The sequence below is a fragment of the Trifolium pratense genome, linkage group LG2 (genome assembly GCF_020283565.1).
Source record: "Trifolium pratense cultivar HEN17-A07 linkage group LG2, ARS_RC_1.1, whole genome shotgun sequence".
Classification (NCBI taxonomy): domain Eukaryota; kingdom Viridiplantae; phylum Streptophyta; class Magnoliopsida; order Fabales; family Fabaceae; genus Trifolium; species Trifolium pratense.
Genome location: NC_060060.1, coordinates 6,531,528 through 6,556,686, shown reverse-complemented (window position 1 = coordinate 6,556,686; position 25,159 = coordinate 6,531,528). Strand labels below are relative to the sequence as shown.

The window sequence follows — 25,159 nt, the reverse complement described above, 5'->3', positions numbered from 1 at the left end:
AATACCTAGAAATGTAAACAATTCCACATTGTTTCACTTCAATATACCTTCCTTGTAGTTAAGTCCTAAACTATAAATCATCTTCATAAAAAACATAATTAATACCAAAATAATTAGAAAGAACCGAGAGACACAAGAATACTTTATGAGCCAAACCTATTTAGAAAACCTTATTTGCTTAAAAGATCATGTATTGAGCTTTGCAATCATCTCCTCTACCAATCTCAAAGTAGTATCTGCCAATTTGTCACCTTCTGCATCAATTTCTTCCATCATCTGTTCTATTAGCTTATGATTAATTTGTTTACGCCTCGAGCTATAACTAGAGCAGTCTCTTAGAAGAAACAACAATTCTCCAGCCACGGATTTAGCTCTCCACGTTCCATCGACACTTAACTGAAGCAATCCTGGCATCACTCCGTCTGTCAAAATCAACACTCTATATTTTTCTCTACAGCTTTGACATATAAGTAGAAGTATACCAACTGCATGCTCTTTTCCCAGTGATGATCCATCTTCAATAGTCTCAACCAATATCCTAATCGCTCCTCCGGTACTAGCAGCCTCACAAAGTGCACTCTCTGATGAAGAAACAATATTTTCTAGCAACCCTATTGCTTTCTCAGCCAACAAAGATGATTTTACCGAGCCATGGATAAGTTCAAGTAAGGAGAATATAACACCAGAAGATACAATCAATGGAATAATCTCTTGGCAGGTTGTAAGGTTATGGAGAGTAGCTATAGCATCTAGTTGAGACTGAGTGTGAGTGTTGCTACTATTGTTGATATATGTAACCAAAATTTTAACTGCACCAGATGAAGCTATGGCTACCTTATTTGCCTTGCAAGAAGAAAGTATTAACATTGCTGCTAATGACAATTGTATCGCTGTCTGGCTTTCACAATGGAGGAGGTTCAACAAAATTGGCAAAACTCCGTACCTGACGATACGAATCTTGTTTCTGTAAAATTTGTGAAAAAGTTTCTGTAAGATTTCATCAAATTCTATGGAAACTTTTGAAAGCATTCTTACAATACAAGAAATTTTTATTCTCCCTTGTGTTTTATACATTACTTTTTGGTAAAGAATCATGACGGTAGAATTAGAATTCACTATTAACCAATGAAAAACATACATCATCTAAAACATATTCCTTTAGACCCACTAGCAAAAAATCCAATCATGGGGTGCTAAAAAGTTCACACTTCTTAATTACTCTACTACATTGTTTGGTTGAGTATGTTTTAAACTCAATTCCTCTGATCCTTTAATTGGCACAAAAGGTTAATTTTTTGCAATTTATCATTTTGTTATGTACTCTTTGTAGGAGAGGTTTTTGACAGTGTTGTCAAATAACAACTATAGCAGTTCTACAGCATTATACTGTCGCAGAATTTGAATAAAACGCTGTTTTTCATGATCACAATTTACATACAACACTGGTTTTTTTAACTAGAAGCAATTTGGAAACTGAACTAAGAAAAAATGGAGAAAGTTTACACAGAATATTAAGGTTGAAAGTGAATGCACTAACCTATCACTGCCAAACGAGAGGCTGAGAAAAGCACAAAGAGAAGCTTCTATGACTTCATAGTTTTCAGAATGAAGCATGGAAACAAGAGGAACCATAACACCATTTTCTGCCAATTTGAGCTTTTGCTTATTGCACAATCTACTAAGTTCCATTGCTGCTTGAATTTGAGCTTCACTATCACCATTCCAAAGGTTTTCCACAATCTCTTTCTCCATTGAAGCTCTTTCAATGTTCTTTGTTAGGGAATAGTGGTAATTGTAGCATTGAGATTGGTTGCTTGAAGAGATAACTTTAAGCTTTTGAGGGTATTCCAATCCATTGTTTCAGCTACAAGCAACATACAATTCTTTTTGGTCAGCTTTTTTAACATTTTGGTGTGTGTTTTGATATTTAATTAATATATCTATAGATAACACTATTAATTCCCTAAGAATGAATCTTTAAATTTCTTTATATAGAAGCAAACACTACCAGCTTTTGGTAGGTTGGTCGAAATTTTCTAGCCATTTTTGTCTTTTTCCTACTTTAATGTTAAGTTAGCTGATAGTAGGAGCTTAAAAATAATATTTTAGTCAGCATATGTTTTTGGGGGAAAAAATAACGGATAACTAATAAATTAGTTGATTCAAATTGGAACGTTTGATAAAATCAATGGCTGAACTTATTTATGAAGTATGAAATAACATAATAAATTATTCCTTCAAAAAAAAATTAACATGTTCACTTAATTTTTATTTTCAAACTTTGTACTACATAGCATATCGTTAAACAATAATGGTCCGCCCAATTTCCGCTACACTTAGTAGCAGTATAGTGCTGCTATAGTTGCAATTTAACAAAATTAGTTTCAAATCATGCTCGATGAGACTCACAACCTAACCATCATTTGTTAGAAAGACTTTCGGTTGGAAAAATATCACATAGAATTATTTCATTAATATAAATCAAAGAAATATTGGTATAAATATATATGATACATAATAAAATAAAAAATAGAACAAGAAGAACTTATCAATTTGATGATTGAGGCGTGCAATTTTCGCCACCACAGGTAAGTTACCCGGTGCAGTTGGTCTCATAGCTAATACAACAGTCACTTCTTGTTAGCACTGTACTTGAATTAGCAAGGTCTCAAGAACCACTTTTTGGATGCTCATGAGAACTTAGTATTATATTAATTATATTTTTTACACACAATGTTTATTTTCTCTCTAACTCACCGTATGTATATCTAGCCATCACCCATGCATATATATACATATATACCACTTTATTAGAAAACAACTAGAACATCGACCCGTGCGGGCACGGGTCTGATTAACGGTAAGATATATAATAATTAAATAAGATATGATAATTTCAATAATGTAAGGTATACGAAAAAAGTTGAGTAACATTAAACGATAGTTCAACAATAATTTTGGATAAATATTCATACAAAGAAAATTATGTTATATTACGGAAGACTTCTTTATTGACCACATTCGAAGTCTTAGTCGTATCTTCACCATCGTCATCGATGATCAATATTTTTAATCCTTTTCTAGAAGTAACTCTTGAAATTGCAACAAACAACTGACCATGTGAAAACACTGGCGACGGAAGATATATCCCAACATGCTTTAAAGATTGTCCCTGACTCTTATTAATAGTCATCGCAAAGAAATCATTATAGGAAATTGTCTCCGTTGAAATTTAAAAGGAATTCTCACGTCAGATGGTGTCAGAGAAAATCTAGGTATGAAAACCTGATCACCAATATTACTTTCTGAAATAAATTTTCCTTCAAAAGCACGTTTTCTCAATCTCGTAATAATAAGTCTTGTTCCATTGCATAATTCTAATTTTTTATTCAAATTCCTTAATAGCATAACTGGAACTCCAACTTTAAGTCTCAACTTGTGATTTGGAAGTCCCGACGTATAAATCGTGTTCAAAAATTCGGGAGTATGAACATCATCCACTGTTTAACCGTCTACATTTTGTGTGAGTGGAGTATTATAACTCAAATATGTTTTTTCTTCATCGGGAATTAAATCCAACATATAATCATTTATTGTGTCGACTATTGAATTTTTAAGAGCTAGTATAGCTCTATTTTGGAAATACACGTTATATCGTTCATGCTTTGTAAAAGTTGGGGATAAGTGTTTTCAACGATAGAAGCAAGAGGATTACCTGAATTTGGAATCAATAAATCTGATGGAATGTCAAGTTCTAAATCATCGTCGTTGTCATCTCCAATTTCTCCATCGCCAACACCCAAAACTCATTCCGAAAACAATCTTCTTTGTTCAACGTCTGCACTGGAAGCACCACCGAGAAGCCTCATGTTTTTACTCAATGTTAAAACTTCAAAAAAATTCCAAAGAACCGAAGAATTAATAGTAGCATGAACAACTTCTGGCCTTGTACCTTTGGGTATTACTGGTAGAATTTGTATAAAATCTCTGCCAAAAAAACCAACTTTTCCACCGAAGGAAATATGTTTATTTTTTTCATCAACAGACTTAAGAATATCTTTTAAAGTTCTATCAACAACTTCGAAACAGTGTTTATGCATCAGTGGTGCTTCATCCCATATAATGAGCTCTGTTTTTTGTATTAATAGCGCCAAAGGGCTTTTAGGAACTATAGTACATGTTGAAAACTCGTCAACATTTAGAGGAATACAAAACCTTGAATGTGCTGTTCTACCGCCATGTATAAGCAATGCAGCGATCCCACTTGAGACAACTGTTAGAACTATCTCACCTTTTGAGCGTAATGCGGCTGACATGGCCCTCTAGATAAATGTCTTCCCCGTACTGCCATAACCATAAAGAAAAAACACACCAGGTTTGTTTTCGTTAACTCTTGTCATGATTGTGTCATATAGTTTACGTTGCAATGAAATCAAAGTTGACATCAATCTAACATGTTCCTCAGCTAATGATTGTTTGTTATAATTCAATTCGTCGTGTATTAAACTATTTTGTATATCAGGAACTAATGATGTGTCTGCTCTATGCATTGGAGGATAATCTTTTAAACTCTTCCACAATTACGTAACATCATCTCAATATCTGCTAGTGCATATTGTATCAATTGATCATCGGTTAATATTAAATCTGCAATGTTAAAATCAAAATAATGAATGTGATTAGTGACATGACTATGGTTGTGTTCGGTTGTATTGCAAAAAAAAATTGATTTAGCAGAGTTTGATGGATTTGATTTTGGTTAAAAGTGAGTTAAACAGAATTGATTTATGTTTGGATACATTAACGTAAAAATAAAGGGTATTTATAAAAAATATCAATTCTTTTTCCATTATTTTTTTTGACAAAATTCTTTTTCCAATTTTAAAAAACTACAATTTAATAAACTGCATAATAAATAATTTAAAAAGTTATATAAGCAAGGTTACATGAGATATTGAAATGTGAAAGATGTTTTTTTTAATAGATTTCAATATTGTTGAAGATGTTATAGCATGAGAATATATATATATATATATATATATATATATGGGGAGGGATCAAATTACACCGGTGTAACATTTGAGTAATGTTACACCGCTCAATAACACTTCAACGAATACAAATTTTACAAAATCCACCGTTGGATTGAAAGTTTATATCATATAGATCATTCATGTTCAATTCTATAAGAATCTAAAATCATTTGATATGTTATTGAGATTAATCAAGCTTAAGGGTATTCAATAAAAACACATAAAGCGTTAATCTTGTTCGGTCTCAATAACATATCAAATGATTTTGATTTTTGTAAAATTGAACATGAATGCTCTAAATGATATAAACTTTCAATCCAACGGTGGATTTTGTAAAATTTGTATTCGTTGAAGCGTTATTGAGCGGTGTAACATTACTCAAATATTACACCGGTGTAATTTGATCCCTATATATATATATATATATATATATATATATATATATATATATATATATATATATATATATATATATATATATATATATATATATATATATATATATATATATATATACTTTCCAAATCACACGTGATAATAACTTTCTAAATTTCACATGATAATTATTCTCTAAATTTATGATCCGGTAGAAAAAAATCATTGATCAGGAAAGAAATAAAAATATTTCGTGATGAATAATATAGTCAACAATAATTTTGATATGATATACTTTTAAAATTGATGGTGCTTATCAATTATTGCACATAATTTTAATCATAATTCGTATACTTGCCATAGTGGTTGGAAATATTGTCTTGCATTGAAGGGTTGCGGGTTCGAATCATAGCTAAGACAAAATTGTATTATTTTTTAATAAAAATTGCAAGATAAAATGGAGGGAAAACATGGAAAACAAATTAGGATTTAGGGTTTACTTGTGTATACAAGCTTATAATATAAAAGATAAGTACGTTGCAGCATAACGGAACCCTTTTAATTAGGATTGATTACTTATTAATCTTGTCAATGAAATAGGAATGGCTAAGCAACCAATTAATTAGAAACATGACCAATTAAAATATAATATAATAATAATAATACCTTTGAAATAAGTTACACATAAAATATCCTACACGGAACCGGTTGAATCCTTCGAACTTTGTACTACATCACATATCGTGAAATAATAATGGTCTGCCATCTAACCTTAAGACATTAAGTTTATGGATCATCTCACTTATAAATTGTTCAACTTTTACTTTTTTAAATAAGGTAAAATTTGACTCACCTCATACTTGCCGCCAATCTTTTATGCATACTGCGAGTGTTTTGTTGATTATGTTTATGTTGTTGGCTTCAAGTTTAGATGCTCGCTCTTTTGTCTAGTGACAAATACATTCATGAGGTTTGTTAACCACCGTTTAAGAGCCTGTGCTAGGAAGATGGTAAATTATATTCAGAAAGTAAAAAAAAAAAAAAAAGAGTTAAGGACTTCAAAAAAAAAAGTATAATATGATTAAATATTTTATATTTTTTTTTAGAATATTTGAAGATTTGCTCCTCTTTTAAATATATGATTTTGAAATATATTTTGTATTATAATTTAACTTTATATATAGTGCAATGAATCAAAAAAAAAAAAAATATATATATATATATATATAGCAATGAATCAAAGTTTAACAATCCTTCAAGAAAAAAAATCAAAGTTTAACAAAAATCTTATCCCTATAAATAAATAAAATAAGGAAAATGTTAAACAATGTCTTAGGACATTAGCTAAGAATTTAAATATGAAAAATTTTATTTTGTAAATTGTGTATTCAATATTTTAAAGATATGAAAATTTATCCGCTTTCATCATTAATTTTGACATTTATTTCCTTTTATAGTATGTTTAATTAATGTACGGGATGCTGTTTAGCATGATCTTCTTCTCATTATGAAAATATATCTCATGATATAACTTTCACATTACTCGAAACGAACAAAAAATCTATAATAAAGATAAATATTATTGTCTCTGTTAACTTAGTTCAGTTGGTAGAGTCTTAGAGATATCGTATATATTTATACAGAGTCGGAGTTTAAACTTCGGACACTCCATCATTTATTCATTTTTAAGGTGAATTTTTTAGTCAATAAACTCCAAGAAAAAAATACTATATTTATTTTTTTAGAATACATTTTGTTGTAAAAAAATGTAAACATCTAGTTTCACTAAATTGGATTTTTCAGCAGCAATAACAGCATGACATCGATGTCATTACTTTTGCCTTTCATTTTCTTTTTACAGTAAACTTTTGCCTTTCAGCAAAATAAATAAAAATAGCAATGTTCCTATTTATGAATAAGTTTCGAGTATTAACAGGAGAAAAAATGTTTGGAGTATTAAAACGTACCTTTTTTATTTTAAATTTTAATTAATTATAAAGAATAAAAATGAATTTCAGCTAAAATAAAAAGGATAAAAATCGAAAGAAAAAATATAAACTATTTAAATTTAATTTATATTGCATAAGTTATTTATATAAGCTAAAAAATAAGTTAATTCAAACGGATCCTTAGTAAAAATAATGTTTAAAAAATAAATTATAAACTATTAAAATAACTTATAAACTCTTTTTAAAAGTATTATATTAGGGACACGCTTTAAGGAAAACTGATATTAAAAATATCTTTTTTAATTATTCGAGTTTATAAGTTATAATTATAAACTAGCTTTTGTATCTTCCAAACATAGCCTTATTATTTTTTTATAATTTCTTAAATGAGACTATATTTTCTTAAATAAAAAACATAATAATTTTTTTGGGCAAAATTTAAAAACATATTATAGTAATTAATAAAATGAAACTTTAGTTTATATTTTCTTCATCATGTATAATCCCTCAATTGCTTCTTCTTGTTCTTCCTGAAATCAAATCAAAGTATCTCTTCATCAAAGCAACACCCAATGTTTCGGTATTTGTGTTCTTCAATTTCCCATGGCCATCGATCTCTTCTTCCTGCATCATCCAAATCACACACTACCTTCTTTCAAGGTACCATTTCTTTCCTAAAAATCATACCTTTTTTATTTGATTGTTTCAATAATTATGTTTATTTGAGTTCAAATTCTATGCTTTTAGTTGTTCTACATTCAATAATTGTTTCAGATTGATTGATTCATAGCTCTCATATTTAGGGTGTGTCATTAGGTCAAGTTTTCAATTACTTAGGGTTTTACCAAATCAATTAGAGCTATAGTTTTATATGGTTGAATTGAATTATAGTACATAGATATTAGTGGCTGGCAGCTGGTATTTTTTGTTGTCGATGGCCTTTGCTGTTCGTTGTGACACTAGTCGTCCTGGCTTATTAACCAGAGCATTCCATAGCCTGTTGTGTTTTTTCAACTTATCAATTGGTTATCCATCCACACGAATGTGGCGTCATCCACCCTTCCATTATCCCCCCGACTCCTAATTGGACACATAGACAGGTAATTTTTTATAAATTAGAAGTGATTGTATATAACCACAATTGTTTGTCGAGTACTCTAACACGCCTTCAATTTCAAGTGTTTAGTGTTACACAACTTATATCATATATGTTATCAACCAATTAGGATCTTAAATGGATGAAATCAAGAGAGGAATTGAGTTGAGACTTGTGATTAAGTGTAATTTGGTTTGCATGCTTGTGGAGTGTTTTATCGGCTAATTTGTGCTTGTACTTTTGTTCCCATTCTTGCACTTTTTGTGCTTGGATATGGCAATTTAATTCATTAGCTCGTTTTGCCATTGTGAAAAAAAGGGATGAAATTTAATAGAAAAAAGAGTGGTAGTTACTATTTAGTGTATCACTGTATGGAGTATTAGTTTTTTTCTTCAGATCATCTCCAGAATTTTATGAGGGTTCTTTTTCAATTGGAGGGGTCAGTTCTTTTAATGGAATGGATTCAAACTTGATTTGTAACTTTTGTCTCCTATTGTGATTTTTTTAGTTTAAAATTTATTGTTCAACTCTTTTTTACATGAATGTATCTAATTCTAAACATAAGTTACTTTACATTCAACTCAATTTTAACCAAAATTAATTTACCGAATCGATTCATTGAAATCAATTTTTGCTACTGTATAATCAAACATACACTATCATTTTAATTTTTAGTTTTTTTCTTCTTTTCATGTCAATTCAACAACCTTATGATGAGTCTCTTTCATACTCTTGAAACTGCAGGATATGTTAGAGGATTTTCGAGTGCGAGTTGGGGTTTGAACGGGAGGAATCAAAGTGAGAATGTGAATGCAAATGCAAGTGCTCCTCGTCTGGATTTTTTGCGGGATAAGGTGAATATTAACTCCAGAAGTGAGAATAACGCTGAGACTGGTGGGAATTCCAGGCAGATGGACTTTGTGAGAGGAGCTATAGATGAAGATGAAAAGAGTCTTATGGGAGGTTATCAATACAATCAGTATCAGTATCAACATGATGTTGATTTTGTTCATATAAAGATGTTGCGCAACAATACCTTTGTTACAGTGACTGATTCTAAAGGAAATGTTAAACTTAGTGGCTCTGCTGGTTCCTTGAAAGACTTGAAATCAGGGCAAAAGCTTTCTAAGTATGCTGCTGAAGCAACTGCAGAAGTCGTTGGACGAAGAGCTAGGGGTTTAGGATTGAAATCTGTTGTCATGAAAGTGAACGGATTTACTCATTTTCGGAGGAAAAGGAATGCAATATTGAGCTGGAGGGAGGGATTTACGGATTCTAAAGGCGATAAAAATCCAATTGTATACATTGAAGATACAACTCGTCGTGCCCATAACGGCTGCAGACTGCCAAAGAGCCGACGTATCTAGTTATTTTTATTGAGATAGTTGAAGAAGCTTTATTTGACTTTGATGAAGACATAGTTTAGATGCAGATTTTCCATATGCTGTTTTTCCCCTTTTATCGAGCATATTTTCATTATGACTTTGTTTCATATTTGTATGTTTTGTACAATAACCAGAATTTTTGCAGAAGCGTCTACTGAAAGGCTATGTAGTTTCAATTTGAATGTTTTGGGACTCCAATAAGCATTGCTTATGAAAGGATGTAGTAAACTCTTTCTCAAATGGTCAAATTTCAATTCCTTCTTCCATCAAATTAAAATCTGAACTGCAAACTATTTCAGTTGAGTTGCTTTGTGACTATATGACATGAGTTATCAAAAGCAACTACTGTGTTTGTTAATTGTGATGGCTTTTTACTATCTTTGCTAATTAAATTGAAAGCATGAAGAAAAATAATTCAAAATTTCAAACGAATTAATCACAACCAACCATATTCTTCAAACCATGTGCATTTTTTCCAATTATGTATATGTGATGTATGTATTATATAATATATTTGCCACTGAATTTCTTTTTTGTTTTGTGTATTGACTTGGTATTTTCATTAACATTCCAATTTCCTTTGTTTTACCTTCTCTCTGTTCTTTTTCCCATGCAAATTTGTGTCATTGTGGTTAATATTTATTTATTTATTTATTTTCCTAAGCTAGTATTAGCAACAATTTTCAAGATTGAAACTTGGATTTCTTTTCAAACTAGGGTAAAAAGTTGCAAACAGAACACAAAATTACAACAAGACCAGTAGGGAAAAATATATATAAAGTAAAGCATGACAAGACATAATCATTGAAAACCTCACTTCAATCAATATATTTGAAGATAAATGTTATTAACACACTCTAAAACACAAATTCCTTAGTTATATACCCAACCCTTTCAAATGGTCAAAAATTACATTATACAATAGAGATGCACCGTCCAAATAGAAACTAACATATTTAAGATAAAAGGAAATTTAAGGTATGGGATATTTGATCCACCTTATAAAATACCTCCTCCGCTCACATTAAATTTATATTTTACTTCACATTTTTCTTTAACTTCATTTATTAAAGAAATGAGATTGAAAACTTAATGACAAGAATCAAGATTGTTGTGATCCGAATAAGCTTAGTCGTACTTTTAAGCTGCTTGGTTATGATGCTTTAGCTGTTACAGAGGTTCAAGGATATGCAGGTGGTAGCAGGAGTTTCCAATACATGCATTTGAAAGTTAAATTTGAGCAAGGGGGATGGTGGTTCTTCACTCCTATTTATGCATGTGCGATTGAAGAAAAGAGAAGATTATTGTGGAATGACTTGAAAGTTATTGCTAACAATATGAATGATGCATGGTTATTGGCGGGTGACTTCAGCGACATCATGAGTGCGGATGAAAAGAGAGGCGGGGTCATTGCCTCTGTTCGTAAGTGCAATACTTTCAAAGAGAGAGTTGATGCGTGTAATTTGATCGACCTAGGTGCAGTTGGACCGAAATTTACCTGGAGGGGTCCATCGTATCATGGTGGTCAACGAATATTCAAAAGACTTGATGGTGCGCTTGGTAATGTGAAATGGCGATTAGACTTTCCAGATGGTTATGTTAAGGTACTTACTCGTCTGGAATTTTCTGATCACCATTCTATTCTTATTTCCCCGTTCGAAGCTCCTCATCTGATGGCGCCTATACAGTTCAGGTTTGAGAGCGTGTGGTTGATGGAGCATCATATAATGATATGCTGCATCAGTGTTGGAAGCGTGAGAGTGATGGTACTCACAATTTGATTAATGTGGAGAGGAATTTAAAGACTTGGAAATTTCAGACTATTAATCAAGTTTTGAATAAGAAGAAAGAAATTATGTCAAGAATTAATGGAATTCATAGATGTATTCAGAATGGACGCAGCAGTGGCAGATTGTGCAGACTAGAAAATAAGCTCCAAACTGAATTGAATGATATTCTCAAAAAGGAAGAATTAATGTGGTTTCAACGATCACGGGTTAAATGGTTGATAGATGGTGATAGGAACACTCGGTATTACCATTTAAAAACTGTTAGCAGAAGGAAGAAGAATAACATAATGCGGAACAGCTACAAGGCATGGCTACTGAATTTTATGTGAAGCTCTTCTCGGATGATCAGTTACGAAGAGATTGGTTTCAAACGGAACTGAGCTATCCTGTGTTAGAACCAGAAGTAATCACCAAACTTGCATCACCCATCAATCGTGATTAAGTGAAGAGAGCTGTCTTTAATATGCACCCATGGAAGGCGCCGGGGCCAGATGGATTTCCAGCTGGCTTTTACCAAAAATCATGGGACCATGTAGGAGAGACTGTGTGCACTTTTGTTGAAAATGTTTGGAAGGATCCAAGTAATATTGTTGAAGTGAACCAGACTGACATCTGCCTCATTCCGAAAATCCCTCACCCAGAACATGTGAAGCAGTTTCGCCCTATATCTTTATGCCACACTAGCTATAAAATAGTTACCAAGGTGATTGTTGAACGATTGAAGGATTGTATTTCAAAACTGATATCCCCATTTCAAACAGGTTTTGTCCCCGGAAGAAATATCGATGAGAATATTATTGTGGCGAAGGAGATAGTGCACACCATGAATCGAATGAAAGGCAAAAAAGGAGCTTTTGCAATCAAAGTTGACCTAGCTAAGGCTTATGATAAGCTTAGTTGGGAGTTTATTTGGAGGGTTCTCATGGAGATTAATTTCCCGGAAACTCTTATTAATGTTATCATGCACGCTGTGACGAGTGTTATGACAAATGTGAAATGGAATGGTGCTAGATCAACCTACTTCAAGCCTCAACGGGGAATTCGACAAGGTGACCCGATCTCTCCATATTTGTTTGTGTTGTGTATGGACAAACAGTCACATCTTATTCTCCACTCAGTGGCTGAAAGGAAGTGGCATGGCATTAAGGTCGGGCGAAATGGACCTACAGTCTCACATCTAATGTTAACGCTATGAACAAGTTTTGTAGTATGTCCGGTCAAGAGGCGAGTAACGACAAAACTGGCGGGTTTTTTTTCAAGAAATGTTAAAGAGGAATGAGGCAAAAATTGTTGAGAATCTCTAGATTCAAGGAAGCTAGTGATTTTGGGAGGTATTTAGGAGTACAATCTTGTTTAGATGATATTCAACGGATACAACGTCAATTTATATGGGGAGATACAGCTCAGAAGAGAAAATTTCATGCTGTTGGGTGGGATAAAATTACTGTCCCCAAGTGGCTGGGAGGCTTAGGACTGAGAAAACTTGACTGCATGAATAAAGCATGTTTACTTAAGCTTGGATGGTGATATCATTGCATGAAATTACAGTCAGGAAGTGAAGAGTATTGGTGCAGTGTTCTTCGAGGGAAGTATAATGGTGACATTGGACAAAATGTTGGAACTGTATCAGGTGCAGGTTACCTGAGAAAGACTCTGAGTGACCTTAAGCCTATGATCGAGCGTTTTAGCTTTTGGGATGTTGGTGATGGGTGTGATATTGATGCATGGCGTGATGCTTGGATTGAAGAAGGGCTATGTCTGGATCAGCACATGCATATCCCGAGTCAGTTGCAAGGCAAAAGAGTTTGTGATTTAGTTGATGAAGAGGGACAATGGAACTGGAATTTGTTTGATTCTTGGATGCCAAGTATTTTTAAACAAAAGATAGCAGCTGTATTGCCTCCTAATGTAGACAATGGTAGAGATGAAAGAGTTGGAGTTGGTGGAAATAAGAGAGATTTCTCAGTCACAAGCATGTACAACAATTTGTGTGGTTTCAATAAAGAAGATGCTCACTATATGTGGTGTAAAGTCTGGAAATTAAAAACTCCTGAGAGAATCCGTACATTTATTTGGTTGGTAATGCAATAAACTCCTCACTAATTCTATGAAAAGCGTGATGGGCTTAAGTCATGCGACGTGTTCTTATTGTCAAATTGTTGAGGAGACAACAATTCATGTGTTGCGAGACTGTACGCTTGCAAAGGAAATCTGGTTGCGAGTTGTCCCGATGGCAAACAGAGGTGATTCTTTTATGGGGGATCTGCAGAATTGGTTTTGTTTTAATATGAACAATTCTGTCACGTGGAGTAGCGAAGGGGCGTGGAATGTTTTCTGGGCCGTGGCTTGTTATTTGTTGTGGATTTGGAGGAATAAGGAGTTACATATTGAAGGATATACGAGGCCAAATAGACCAGCACAACAAGTTAGGAAGATGGCAGGAGAGTATATTGAAGCCATGAAGAACAGTAGCATTGTGTTGAATAGAGTTCAAGTTGCTTCCATGGTTGGTTGGATTCCTCCGAAAAGCGACTTTATTAAGCTTAACACAGACTGTGCGAGTAAACGGATGCAACTAGCTGGTTGTGGAGGAGTAGCTCGTGGCAGTAATAAAAATATCGATCCACAGGGATTGTGTGATTAAACTAGTCGAATAGTGCTCATAGACATTATGCAAGAAATACACATAAATTGGGGGTATGTTGAGTGATGAATTGTTAGAAAACGTGCTTTGATATAATGGAAAAGCGAGGTAGAATCATCGGAATCGCCTAGTCTATAGCTAAACCACATACAATCTACTATATCATAGGAATCTACTCAAGTGTTAACAACTAGATCGACAAATTAGTGAATCGCAATCTCTTGTCAAAATCCACTCTATTCGTTGTCGATACTCCCCCGATCTCTCGGGCGGAAGCTACCTACAACGAATGATATTAACGCGCGTCAATCGTTCGCTACACTCTATGCCTCAATCTCTCGACCGGAGACACTCGAGTGCTCAATGCAATTCAGTTCAGAAATTAAATCAATACTCTCGCACGTGACTTAACTCGAAATCATTACAACACTAATGAAGGATTATAAAGCATTATGCATCGAATTGCATTAAATCAACACTATGAAAAGAGTAGATTCTTACACATATAGCAGATTACAACTGATCTATCTACATCCTAGACTATCCTAGATCCTACCTCCAAAGAAGCTTAGCTCCTCATCTCCCTTTGTTCGCGTCCGAGCTTCAATGTCATGGCTTGTGAATCCATGCTATCGATGTGCTTGGAGCTATCCTCCGGAGTCTTGAATCCCAATCTTGAAGTTCCAAACCCAGAATGTAGATCAAATTTGCAGAATTTTCCAACCAACAAACAGAATTATGCAGAAACCATATATACTGAACGCAACCACGCCGCGCGTCAGATCTATCACGCCGCGCGTGGTTGCAGATCCATCAACTACGCCGCGCATGATAACGGTATCACGCGGCGCGTGATCAAGTCAGAGAGCAATCTTCTTCTTGAACAAGGCTTCACGCCGCGCGTGGTCATGTATCACGCCGCGCGTGATCAGAGTGAAAATCTTGGCTCCCTGTGAGCTCCATCACGCGGCGCGTGATGGGCTACGCCCCCAGCGTAGTGAAAAACATCCATTTCCTGCAATTTTTCCTGTTTTCTTGCAAAACAAGTAATCAAGCTTATGGTTAGATTTCTCTTATATTTATTGCTAAAAACCTACTAAAATGCATCCAATGTTGCTAAAATAGGCCAGGATTAGAGAGTGTGACGATTCGTCATCACAACCCCAAACTTGAACCTTTCCTTGTCCTCAAGGAAACAACTTTTACCTCAAGCTTTTGTGTCAAGGCCTTGGCATTTTCCTTAAATTCACTCGAATCATACATACGTGAGAATCACCTGATGATCAATGATCCACCTGCAAGCAATACTCAATTGCACAATCGTTCCCGCAAGACATTTTCAAGTAGTTCACACTTTTCGACCAAGGCTCTATGATTTCATCACACTACTCACATGCACTCTTCAGTTTTTGGTAATTCACTCAAATCAACACATCAATGCAAGTCAACAATAATTTTGCAAGTAATCTAAGAATTCATTCGGTTCACTTTGTGCACACACATTAGAGGTCTTTTAGGGTTATAACGTGGCTTGGCTAGGGTGGATGGTGACATTTTGGATAAGTAGTAGAAAAACTTGGAGTTAGATCCCCATATTAGTCAAAGAAAATTTTCATAAACCAAACCCTTTTGAAATATAGTGGACTAGAGAACTTTTTTTCAAATCATCAAACAAAGTTTTGCAATTCTTTTGAATTCAAGGCTATCACTTCTTTTTCATATATTTTTTTTCACATTCATTCATCATGTTTGGTTTTTGTTTTTTTCATTTTTTTTTTTTTTCATTTTCTTCTTTGCCTTGCAATTTTTGAAATTTTTCAAACAAAACTTTTATAAGTTCTCTAGTACCCTCACCCCAAACTTTATTTGTTGCTAATTCCAAAGAGCAACCCCAAACTTAGTGGTGAGCAATGCGCATCAACCACTAATTAGGTGCCTAACCTCCAAGAAAGTCATTCCTTTTTTTCTTTAAAATGTTCCCAAGGTTGTGCAAAATAACAATTTCTTTTTCAGCTCAAATTGGTTAAGCAAAGGATAATTATATGTAAGGGTGGATAGAAAGGCTCAAAGGTACCGAGGAACATGCCTCGTGTGTGCTACAAAAGTACCAATCAAATAAAAAGACGACAAGCAAAATCGAGAGACAATACATGAGTGGATATCACATAGAAAGAATGAGAAGTGTTTGGCTCAATACCTCTCGGTTGGGTCGAATCAAAGAACCGGTCAAAAAGTGTGCGTTCCCTTCCTTTGCCTCTTGATCACATGAGTGCAACAAGCTATTGCACTGCAGGTTTCACATATCACACACGGATAGAATCAAGCAATTGATACTCAAGTAAATAGAAAGAACATGCCAAGATATCGAAACAAATTCCAAAGGTAAAAGAAATTCCACAATCAAACATAAAAAGATTCAAATTCGGAGTTTAAAGTACATTCATCCAGCCAGTTCAAAGGAACATCAAACAATTATTCATAAAGTAGCATAAGAGTGAAAGGGAAGAAAGGACCGTAAACTCATGGGTTGCCTCCCATGAAGCGCTTCTTTCTCGTCATTAGCTTGACGCTTCATCATCACAAGTTAGGGAGGATACTTCAACTTTGATTCAACCCGGCTCCTCTTGTTTTCTTCATTCAAAGGAGCAATATTAATATCAAATAGTAATGATTTCACACTTCCCGAATCACTCTTGAGATCTTCCCCTTTGGTCTTCAAATTGGTTTTTTCCTTCTTACTAGACCGTGATAGAGATTTCTTAGAGCCTTTCTTCACCGAAGCTTTCAATGTTGAAGTGGAAGACTTTTGAGGATTAACAACCGGATTGGGCTCTTCATCTTTGGCCATCTTGCACAAACAATAGATAGGAACCACACCATCCAAGTCCCATCCTAGGTCGTCATTCACTTTCTCAGCTTCTTTTAACAAGTCATTCTCTTCTAGTGGAGTGAGCAAATCACTTATGATCACGGGTTTCCTAGCGTCGCCACCCAAAAACACATACTTCCATTTAGGAGGAAGTTCTTTCAATTCCGGTGGCTTTTTTATCGCCTTTGGCTCTTTCTCCTCTTCTAGGGGGTTATCCAAGTTTTGAAGAAAAATTTCAATCTCATGATCCCACTCTTCTTCTTTCCCATCTTTTACCACTTCCTCTAGCACTTCCACTTTGAAACATTCGGCTACCACTCCACAAACTTCAAGGTCTTGGTTCTTGACCCTCTTCATCCTAGGATAAGGCATTCTAGCATATGGTGAAGGAACTTGAGACTTGGGGTCCTTCACAAGAGGTTTCTTGCCTTTCTTGGCACTAGACTCATTCTCCACTCTCTTTTCAACTTCACCCTCATAAACTTTTTCTTCCTTATTTTTTTCTTCTTTCTTATTTTCTTTTCTATCTTCAACTACACCATCCCTCATCTTTTCAACTACACCATTTTTACTCTCATCCTTCTTAGGATTCTCCACTACTTTTTGTGATGAAACTTCTCTACTCCTCAAATTAATGGAATTACAACTTTCATTAAGAGGATCCGTGGTGTATCCACAAAAACTACTTTGAGTTTGTAGAGAAGAGACTTGCCTTGCTAATTGACCCATTTGGTTTTCGAGATTTTTGATGGAGGCTTCATGACGTTTGCTTGACACTTCTTGGTTTGCCTTCATCACCTCAAAATTGCCTTGAGTCATCTTCATGGCTAAGATAAGAGTATCTTCAAAAGATTCAAGGTGATCTTCAAAATGTTGATCTTGAGGAAATGCTTGATTCGGATTAGCTCCATAAGAACAATTCATGTGATTCTTCACTCCAAGATTGTAGGTGTTAAAATGAGGATTATTTTGAAAGGTTGCTTGCACCATACATTGAGCTTCTAGTTGTTTGGTAATAATTTGTAGAAAGACATTATTGAACTTGCAACTAGTTAACAGTGCCTCTTGATTGTATGACTCAAACATGTCTTCCTTCCGCTTTACGATTTGTTCGTGCTGCTTTCTCAATTGCAGAATCGAATTCCAGCTTAATTGGACCTGTTCTCCGCATGCACAAGGAAACACACAAGTAGAACGCTCTCGACAGAAAAATGTAAAAACAGAAAAATCAAAGAAAACACAGAAAATATAAACACTATCGCCTTGTCGAATCAATCACAATCCCCGGCAACGGCGCCAAAAACTTGATGGATAATTTTCGCAAGTGAACGAATTACCACGTAGTAATAAAAATATCGATCCACAGGGATTGTGTGATTAAACTAGTCGAATAGTGCTCATAGACATTATGCAAGAAATACACATAAATTAGGGGTATGTTGAGTGATGAATTGTTAGAAAACGTGCTTTGATATAATGGAAAAGCGAGGTAGAATCATCGGAATCGCCTAGTCTATAGCTAAACCACATACAATCTACTATATCATAGGAATCTACTCAAGTGTTAACAACTAGATCGACAAATTAGTGAATCGCAATCTCTTGTCAAAATCCACTCTATTCGTTGTCGATACTCCCCCGATCTCTCGGGCGGAAGCTACCTACAACGAATGATATTAACGCGCGTCAATCGTTCGCTACACTCTATGCCTCAATCTCTCGACCGGAGACACTCGAGTGCTCAATGCAATTCAGTTCAGAAATTAAATCAATACTCTCGCACGTGACTTAACTCGAAATCATTACAACACTAATGAAGGATTATAAAGCATTATGCATCGAATTGCATTAAATCAACACTATGAAAAGAGTAGATTCTTACACATATAGCAGATTACAACTGATCTATCTACATCCTAGACTATCCTAGATCCTACCTCCAAAGAAGCTTAGCTCCTCATCTCCCTTTGTTCGCGTCCGAGCTTCAATGTCATGGCTTGTGAATCCATGCTATCGATGTGCTTGGAGCTATCCTCTGGAGTCTTGAATCCCAATCTTGAAGTTCCAAACCCAGAATGTAGATCAAATTTGCAGAATTTTCCAACCAACAAACAGAATTATGCAGAAACCATATATACTGAACGCAACCACGCCGCGCGTCAGATCTATCACGCCGCGCGTGGTTGCAGATCCATCAACTACGCCGCGCGTGATAACGGTATCACGCGGCGCGTGATCAAGTCAGAGAGCAATCTTCTTCTTGAACAAGGCTTCACGCCGCGCGTGGTCATGTATCACGCCGCGCGTGATCAGAGTGAAAATCTTGGCTCCCTGTGAGCTCCATCACGCGGCGCGTGATGGGCTACGCCCCCAGCGTAGTGAAAAACATCCATTTCCTGCAATTTTTCCTGTTTTCTTGCAAAACAAGTAATCAAGCTTATGGTTAGATTTCTCTTATATTTATTGCTAAAAACCTACTAAAATGCATCCAATGTTGCTAAAATAGGCCTGGATTAGAGAGTGTGACGATTCGTCATCAAGTAGCTCGTGGCAGTCAAGGGGAGTGGATTGGAGATTATGCAAAGTGTGTCGGAATGTGCAACGCGTTTGTGGCTGAGCTATGGGGGGGTTCTTGAAGGACTGCAGTTTGTTAGAAGCATGGGTTTTAGCAAGGTAGAGTTGTGTATTGACTCGCAATCTGTGGTGCAAGTAATATAAGAGAGTGTACAAAGTTCAATGGATGGTCCTTTACTTAAACGAATGTGGCGCTTGTTGAATCTTGACTGGGATGTAGAGATATCGATGGTCCGTTAGTTAAACGAATGTGGCGCTTGTCGAATCTTGACTGGGATGTAGAGATATCGCATACCTACAAGGAGGCAAATAAATGTGTTGATGCTTTATCGACGTTGGGTTGCTCTCTCGGCTTTGAGATTACAATGTTTGATGATTGTCCGACTCACATACATGAGTTATATGATGCTAATTGTATGGGGATTACTACCCCACAATAATTAGTGTAATCTTCTTTGGACTTAGTTAGGCCCTCATCGTTACCAAAAAAAAAAAGGATTGTTTTCCTAATTGACAATGAGATTTCAAGAACTAACACAGTAGTTAGTATGCCAAGTGCCAACAATTTAATTAGGACAAATTCCATTGCACAGATAAGTTTATTAAGTTTTGACCACAAGCCAGGTTAAATGGTAAACATTTATGCCAAAACAAATACAGGAAGATGGCAAAAAACACAGGAAGAGAACCTTCAAGGGATATTATGACCAATTTTTCACAAGTAAAAAAAGGCTAAAGAAAATACAAGAAAAATCACACTGGAAATTTGTATTTTAACAATATCATATTAGACATGACATCTGTTCACACACCCAACACTAACATGTCAGAATTTTGTATTTTAACAGAAATGTGCATGCAGCAATAATTACTAAGAAAAAATTGGAGTGTTTTTCTTTTGAAATAAAAAATAAGTATGAATATGCCATAAAAAAGTATGAACAGCATGATCACGATAAATTAAATAAACATAAAAGGCAGTAGTAAGAAATTTCACAAGTAAAATCGAAAAGGATTTAAAATACAATCATCTGCACATTTGCAGCTTTTACATCAATCACAGAACAGACTAAAGGGTCTTCAGGAAAATTTGTTTAGACTACTAGAGCTGACAAGAAACAGGTGTCTTAATAAATGTAAGTTTCCTTAACATCTTAAAAAAAATTAAAAATATGTAGCCTAATTGAGGAACCCCAACCACAAACTACAAACTTGATTTGATGCGCTCCTAGATTAAAAATGCGCTTCTATCTTCCATACGGATGATATCGACCGGCGCCACCATATCCTCCTCGGCTCCCATAGAAGGAGCCTCCACTAGCTCCTCCTCCATAACCACCTCCAAGGCTGGCATCGTAGCCACCTTGATACGCACCAGCACCGGAAGAACCGCCTCCAGCCGCAGCTCCGCCACCAGCACCACCATATGCTCCGTAACTCTCACCAGGTCCCCCGTACCCACTAAGATCATAGCCTCTGCTAAAGCTACCACCATAACGACCGGCATACCCTAGGGAAGGATCTCCTCTGTAGGGTCCTCCCATAGCTCCAGCATATCCCCCATAGCCAGCAAATTCACTTCCATAACCACCATAAGGACCTCCCCTACCACCATAGACACTGCCTGACCTGCTGTAAGCACTACCAGCACCAAAGCTACCGCCAAATCCATCATAAGCATCGCCATACCCACCACTGCCGTAGGAAGACCTTGAGTCATTGTAGCGCTTAGATGATGGAGGTGGTGGGTTTGCCTTTTTTGGTTCAGCCTTCTTGATTTCCACCTACAAAGGAAATATAACAAAGTCAATTTGCAGATGACCAACAATGTAAACATTTAAATCATAGAAAAATCTCTTGCAAATGGGGTATAGGTTGGAAAACTAAAGAATCTCCCAACAAAACCCACCTCCAAAAAACACAAGTAGCAAGTAATTTTCTAATTCCAAAGAAGAAATAAATATGCTTGAACTACAATCACATACACTAGCTTCCTATAGTAGCTTCAGCATACTATACTATTCAACAAAAGTTAAACATAACCTGAAATAAAAATAAGTGAAGCATTGTTGCATAAGAACCATGACCGAAGAATATCGGTTGTCAAACATCAAGAATTAAAGAGCCACAATTTCGTAGTTTCCTATTTAAGTAATTACTAAAGTAAAAAGCACGGGCTCGTCAAAATTATTGAAGCTTGGAATTGAGCATTGTTGGTAGATGACATAACCAAAATTCTTCAGTCATGATTCTCATTCTCATGAATAACAAAGCCAACAATGAACCACCCCCTAAGAGTTTAGTTTTTTGCATATCAAAGAAATGCAACACAATTCTTTGATGAGCATTGTTGGTAGATGACATAACCAAAATTCTTCAGTCATGATTCTCATTCTCATGAATAACAAAGCCAACAATGAACCACCCCCTAAGAGTTTAGTTTTTTTTCAGTACTCAGGGTTAAGAGTTTAGTTTTTTGCATATCAAAGAAATGCAACACAATTCTTTGATGAGCATTGTTGGTAGATGACATAACCAAAATTCTTCAGTCATGATTCTCATTCTCATGAATAATAAAAGAAACCAACACATAACTGTTTTCTATCAAAATCTCATTGTAACATGAACTTTTGGCCAACACAATCTCAAAATTGAAACATAAACCCTCAAGATTTTGAGGTCAAATACATAAATCATGGCCCTTTAGTTACTAGCCTGTATCCTATAACCTATTATATCTGTTGTGAGCAAATTAGGATAATGGAATGCAGTTATTCGCTGTGAAAAACGATGTCTCACCTGAGTGCCAGCAAACTCAATCTTGTTCCCCATAGATAGAAGATCATCAACAGCTTCCTCAGTGTCAAAGGTAACAAACCCAAAGCCACGGGATCTATTGGTAGCGTGGTCCCGCATTATTTGGTGATCTTTGACTTCTCCATAGCGTGTGAAAAAGTCTCTGAATTCATCTGCACAAGTACATTGCTTAGTAAAAACAATATACACCAAAGCAAGGTTCCCCTTGCTGCATTAAAAAATTGTTTTCCAAATCAATAACTTAATTTTAGATTTTACACAGCAGCTTAAGCTGATATTAATTGAACTTTAAAGAAAGGTAGGGTCATAATGAAAATAGTCAATTTACTTACCACCATACAAACATTATGTCTAAGTGATTCATAAAAAGACTAATAATAAACGAAAGCCTGAAAATATACGGTAAACTAAAATACGGGAGCTGACTGAGAATAATATCAGAGAAAACCTCTGACATATCCTAAACAGTAATCTCAGGTTTAAAATACAACGTTAAAATCTGAAACTAATATAATTATCAATGCCCATAGGGTCCTCATATTTTGGAGTTTGCTCTCTCACGCTGTTGCTATGAGTCCACCTAGGCGAGACCTCAGAGTCAAGCACAAAAACATTAGCTGCTGTCTAAACAGATAACCTACCTTCAGTCACATGTGAAGGGATACCACCTACAAATATTTTCTTTGTCCTAAAATCCTTAGAGCCAACAGCTCCCCTTGGTATAGTCCGCTTAATCTCAACCTATATATAATCCCAAAACCATATAAGAGCCAGCTATGTATCCATTAACTAACACTAAAATCAAAACAAAACACATAAAATCCTATGCAAAGACATCATATAAAAAACATCCCATACTTGTTTGGCATTGATGATATGAGAATCTTCAATGACTTTATCAACCACCGACGGATCAGCATAAGTAATAAACCCGAATCCACGAGGCTGCCCAGTTTTCCTGTCCTTCATGATTACGGAATCAGTAATCTCACCATATTTACCAAAGTGTTTGATAAATTGAGCTGCAAAACACAAAACACAATCAAACAAGGTAAGAAATCAATACACAAAAAGCTACAATTACCACAATTCAGAAAAAGAGATTAACAACTAAGATCAAACTATAAATAAAGATAAAGCAAAAGCACTAACCAATTGTCGTTTCTCTCGCTAAACCGCCTATAAATATCTTTCTGCAAATTAAAAGAACCAAATCTAACAATATTAGCATCTAATCTAACAAAGCATGTAACACAAACAAAAAAGCCCCTTGTCTTAAAAAACCTAAAAAATTGAATCTTTATAGACTAATTTACACCTTTTCTTGAAAAACCTACAAAATTGAATCGTTATAAACTAATTTTCTCAAATCTAAAGGTTCCAATTCTTCAATTCTCTAAGAAAACAAACAGAATGTTGAAGAATTCTTTAGAAATTCAAAAAATTAAGAAAAAGAGGAAAAAGAGAAAGTTACCCAGGACTTGCACCATCACCGGTTAGGGGTTGAGAGTTATGGTGTTGTTGTTCATGTTCGTGTTCATCTCTGTGGTTAAAGACTCTACCAACGTCGTTTTGTTCTCCGCTTCCAATCATATGGTCTTTTCCAGGTGATTCCATGGATTCAGAATTCGAATTTTTGGGATTGGGATTTGGAAGCACGGAAGAGAGAAAGTGAAACCCTAGATTAGAGATATGTGAGAGCGCTTTGTGTGTTTCTAAAACCCCTTATTCCCTTTTTATTCTGATGATTTTGATTTGTTTTTTTTTTTATTGTGATGTTATTATAAAGTACATAGTATTGGGCTTCATGTTTTGCATGGGCCTCTCTTGTTTCATTATTTTCGAAAAGAGATTTACTTTTCCTACCCTACCGGTTACTCGCACATCCTACGTGTTTTCCATTTTCCCCTTCCGCTACAGACGTTATAAAAATGAGAATTTTAGAAAAATGTCGTTTTTAGAAAAATGTTATCCGCTACTTAAGTAACATACGTTACAAAAGTTGGGTGTTTTTTAAGAGTGTCTGCTACTTAATTAACGAACAGGAGTATTTTGGTAAATTCTTAGGACGCGCGAGGAAATGGGTAGAGTGGCAAAAGTAATTCTCTTTCGAAAATTGTTTTATAGAAAATTTAAGATAAAAAAAGTGATGAATAGTTGTTCGTGTATTTAAGTTTTTATTTAAAAATTATCAGATAAGGTGTAACTTTTATTTAATTTTGAATATCAAATAATCGATATCAAATGAATAATCAAAAGTTACGTAATTCAAACAAAAATGTTATTGTCAAAAAAAAACTCAGCTGCTATAAATGGATAAGGAACAATACAATAAAGTTTCTAGGCACACTTGGGAGTAATGCTTAGTGGACAAAAGTGTACTTTCAAGTAATATATTTTATTTGAAAATGTTTTTTTTTACGGTCGAAAACGTACTTCTTATTTTGCGTAAAAAAAGCTATCACAAAATTTGTGTTTTTGGCGAATGTGGAAAGCTCCTCGTTATTTTGGACCCTCATATACTTTGTGTATATATGACCTTCATTTAGTTCTTAACTTTGATAATAATTAAATAAGTCATGAGTGTGAGAATGGATCTTGACTACTCTTTGTATTAGATAGAAACT

The 25,159-nt window shown here is 34.9% G+C and overlaps 4 protein-coding genes across 4 annotated transcripts; 2 read left to right on the top strand and 2 right to left on the bottom strand.

The window, feature by feature from the left end:
- Positions 1 to 10: 10 nt before the first annotated feature.
- On the bottom strand, positions 11 to 1,883 carry LOC123906648 (U-box domain-containing protein 40). The gene is made up of 2 exons (XM_045956603.1): positions 1,538 to 1,883; positions 11 to 964 (listed from the first exon to the last, which is right to left on the bottom strand). The coding sequence occupies exons 1-2, from the start codon at positions 1,750 to 1,752 to the stop codon at positions 187 to 189; spliced, it is 993 nt and encodes a 330-aa protein (XP_045812559.1). The 5' UTR covers positions 1,753 to 1,883; the 3' UTR covers positions 11 to 186.
- Positions 1,884 to 7,828: 5,945 nt separating this feature from the next.
- LOC123906646 (probable ribosomal protein S11, mitochondrial) lies at positions 7,829 to 10,104 on the top strand. The gene is made up of 2 exons (XM_045956602.1): positions 7,829 to 8,017; positions 9,198 to 10,104. The coding sequence occupies exons 1-2, from the start codon at positions 7,930 to 7,932 to the stop codon at positions 9,818 to 9,820; spliced, it is 711 nt and encodes a 236-aa protein (XP_045812558.1). The 5' UTR covers positions 7,829 to 7,929; the 3' UTR covers positions 9,821 to 10,104.
- A 951-nt stretch (positions 10,105 to 11,055) lies between these two features.
- LOC123904059 lies at positions 11,056 to 11,957 on the top strand. The gene is made up of 2 exons (XM_045953754.1): positions 11,056 to 11,442; positions 11,583 to 11,957. Exons 1-2 carry the CDS (start codon positions 11,056 to 11,058, stop codon positions 11,955 to 11,957), a joined length of 762 nt encoding a protein of 253 aa, XP_045809710.1.
- Positions 11,958 to 20,699: 8,742 nt separating this feature from the next.
- Positions 20,700 to 24,289, bottom strand: LOC123906645 (heterogeneous nuclear ribonucleoprotein 1). Its single transcript, XM_045956601.1, has 6 exons — positions 24,007 to 24,289; positions 23,685 to 23,725; positions 23,391 to 23,554; positions 23,174 to 23,273; positions 22,515 to 22,684; positions 20,700 to 21,499 (listed from the first exon to the last, which is right to left on the bottom strand). The coding sequence occupies exons 1-6, from the start codon at positions 24,147 to 24,149 to the stop codon at positions 20,963 to 20,965; spliced, it is 1,155 nt and encodes a 384-aa protein (XP_045812557.1). The 5' UTR covers positions 24,150 to 24,289; the 3' UTR covers positions 20,700 to 20,962.
- Positions 24,290 to 25,159: the final 870 nt, after the last annotated feature.